Below are 3356 nucleotides of genomic sequence, written 5' to 3' on the forward strand. Positions count from 1 at the left end.
CATTTATAGTGATATCTTGTGTAGAGGTAGCCTAGCTTGTTTTGTAACTCTCTAGTGTAGCATAGAAATAATTAGTTGAATTACTCTTGCTACGTTGCTCACTAGTGGTAGAATTAGTGACATAGCCATTGTGTGATTATTAGAGATCATAACACACTAGAATTGTGGATAGGTGGCTTGCAACACTTGTAGTGCTAGCGCAAAATTTGCTTCGCCATTTAATTGACTAACAAGTTGTCTTAGTGTTGTTGTAGAAATTTTTAATAGGCTATTGACCCCCTCTAGCCATTTAGGACCTTTCAAGTGGTATCGGAGCCGTAGTCACCGTGATTTGAGGCTTAACAACCTACAGTGTCAAAATGACTCAAATCAACAACACCAAGAAGCCACCCTAATTTGATGGCACAAATTATCTATATTGTAAGGCAAAGATGACCACCTTTATCAAGTCAATCAATAGGAAGGTGTGGAAGGTGCTGGAGATCAAGTTTGAGGTTGCCGACCCAGAAAATCCCACCGCAGCTGAAGAAGTGTTGCTACAAAACAATGACATTGCTCTTAGTGCCATTCATGATGCCATGGATGAGAGGACATTTGAGCAAATCAAGAACATTGAGATAGCTCATGATGCATGGAAAAAGTTGAAGGAATCATTTGAGGGCACTCAAGCGGTGAAGGGCACCATGGCATACATTCTCAAAGAAAAGTTTGCAAGCTTCAAGATGAAGGATGATGAGAGTGTGCCGGAGATGTTCCATAGGCTACAAGTGCTTGTCAATGATCTCAAAGCACTTGGTGAAGAAGTGAAGGACTAGGACTTTTCTCACAAGTTCTTGAGATGCTTACCCTCAAGATTTGACACATTGGTCACCATTCTAGTGAGGAGCGGTTTGGACACCATGACACCAAACCAAGTGTTGGGAGATGTGATGACTGATAATAAATATAGAGATGATGATGAGAAGGAAGAGAAGAAGAATGAGAAGAAAGATGAGAAGAAGGATGAGAAGAAGAGTGTGGCATTCAAGGCTACATCATCATCCAAGGGCAAAGCGAAGCAAGACACATCAAGTGAAGATGAAGTCTCAAGCCTTGATGAGGAAGATGATGAGAAGATGGCTCTCTTTATGAAGAGATTTGGCAAATTTATGATGAAGAAGGGATATCATGCTAGAAGGAAGAAGTCATCTTCTAAGAACAAGGATGACCCAAGAAGATGCTTCAAGTGCAATAGCAAGGATCATCTCTTTGCCGTTTGTCTCTACAATTGTGACAATGATGATGACAACAAAAAGAGCAAAAAAAAGGAGAATAAAGAAAAGGACAAGATGACCTTCAAGAAGAAGAAGAAAGGTGGTTTATATATGGTCACTTGGGATAGTGATGCTTCCTCAAGTGATGATGATAGTGATGATGATAAGACCACCAAGAAGAAAGCTCTTGCAAGCATTGCTATCAATGACAAGCCTTCGCTCTTCGACACTCCATCGACATGCTTCATGGCTATGGCCACTAAGGTACAATCTGATGATGAGTGTGGTGAGGAAGATAGTGAGAGCGATCATAAGGATGAACCATCAAAGGATGAGCTCTTTGACATGTTAGAAGACGCTCGGACTCATTTTGACATTAAGAGAAGGGAATGCAAAGTCTTAAGGAAGGAGCTTAAAGCCCTTAAGAAAGCCTTTGATGAGCTCAATGCATCTCATGAGATGCTAGAGGAAGCGCATGAGAAGCTTGGCAAAGCTCACAAGAAGCTTGAAAAAGCTCATTCCACTCTTCTTGAGCAAAATGAGAAGGTGATTCTTATAACATGTGATGCAGGCTTGACTTATGATATTATTGATGAATCTTTCTACAAGCCTATTATTGTTGCTCCCACTAACCCTTCTTGTAGCACTTCTACTTCTACCTCATCTAGTAATCACAGTTTCACTTGTGATGCCTCACTAATAGTTGAGAATGAAACCCTCAAGAAGGAGGTAAATGAGCTTACTCGCGCCTTAGGCAATGCCTATGGTGGTGAGGCCCGCTTGCTAAAGTGTTTGGGTAGCCAAAGATTTTCTTTCAACAAAGAGGGATTGGGCTATACCCCTAAGAAAGGCTAGGCGGCCTTTGCTCCTCACAAGACTAGTTTTGTGAAGAACAATTGTCGGTTTTGTAATAGTTGCAAGCAAGTTGGGCATGTAGAGCAATATTGCAAGAACAAGAAATCACAAGCTAATGTATCCTATGTTAAGTTTGATTCTTGTTATTTGCTTACCAAGGGTGTTAATGGGGTGCAAGATAAGTTTGTTGGTACTCAAATTGTGGGCTCAAAGAAGAAAGCCATTTGGGTGCCAAAGAGCTTAGTCACTAACCTTCAAGGACCCAAGTAAGCTCGGGTACCTAAAAGGAATTGATCTTCTTTTATAGGTCAATTACAAAGCAGGAGGAAGGCATTGGGTTCTTGATAGTGGGTTCACTCAACACATGACCAGTGATGCAAGAATGTTCAATTCAATCAACACCAATGTCAATGATGGTTATGATAGTATCACATTTGGTGATAATGGCAAAGGCAAGGTCAAGGGGCTTGGTAAGGTTGCAATATCCAATGACATGAGCATTTCAAATGTGTTTCTAGTTGAGAGCTTGAATTTCAATTTGCTATCTATGGCTCAATTGTGTGATGTTGGATTTAAGTGCATATTTGAAGTTGATGATGTAGAGATCATAAGTGTAGATGGCTCTAATTTTATCTTCAAAGGCTTTAAATATGAGAATCTATACTTGGTTGATTTCAATGCTAGTGAAACTCCATTGTCAACATACTTGTTCACTAAGTCTAGCATGGGTTGGTTATGGCATGGAAGACTTGGTCATGTTGGAATAAAACAATTGAATAGATTGATTAAGCATGACTTAGTTAGAGGCTTAAAGGATGTGGTATTTGAGAAGGATAAGCTTTGTAGCTCTTGTCAAGCCAAAAAACAAGTTGGAAACACCCATCCTAAGAAAAGCATAATGAGTACTAGCAAGGCATTTGAGTTATTGCATATGGATTTGTTTGGGCCAACACAATACACTAGCATTGGTGGAAACAAATATGGCTTTGTGATAGTGGATGACTATACTAGATACACTTGAGTATTCTTTCTAGTGGACAAAAGTGATGTGTTTGCAACTTTCAAGTCTTTTGTCAAGGACACTCACAATGAATTTGAAATAACCATCAAGAGAGTTAGAAGCGACAATGGTAGTGAGTTCAAGAACACTAGAATTGATGATTTGTGTGATGAATTTGAATTAGACATCAATTCTCGGCCAAGTACACTCCACAATCTAATGGCCTTGTTGAGAGGAAGAATAGAACA

At 39.8% G+C, this 3356-nt stretch overlaps 1 protein-coding gene across 1 annotated transcript; it reads left to right on the forward strand.

Annotated features, from left to right (window-relative positions):
• The first annotated feature begins 899 nt into the window (after positions 1-899).
• Positions 900-2378, forward strand: LOC136503315 (uncharacterized). Its single transcript, XM_066498437.1, has 2 exons — positions 900-1799; positions 2268-2378. The coding sequence occupies exons 1-2, from the start codon at positions 900-902 to the stop codon at positions 2376-2378; spliced, it is 1011 nt and encodes a 336-aa protein (XP_066354534.1).
• Positions 2379-3356: the final 978 nt, after the last annotated feature.

The sequence above is a fragment of the Miscanthus floridulus genome, chromosome 14 (genome assembly GCF_019320115.1).
Source record: "Miscanthus floridulus cultivar M001 chromosome 14, ASM1932011v1, whole genome shotgun sequence".
In the NCBI taxonomy this organism is placed as follows: domain Eukaryota; kingdom Viridiplantae; phylum Streptophyta; class Magnoliopsida; order Poales; family Poaceae; genus Miscanthus; species Miscanthus floridulus.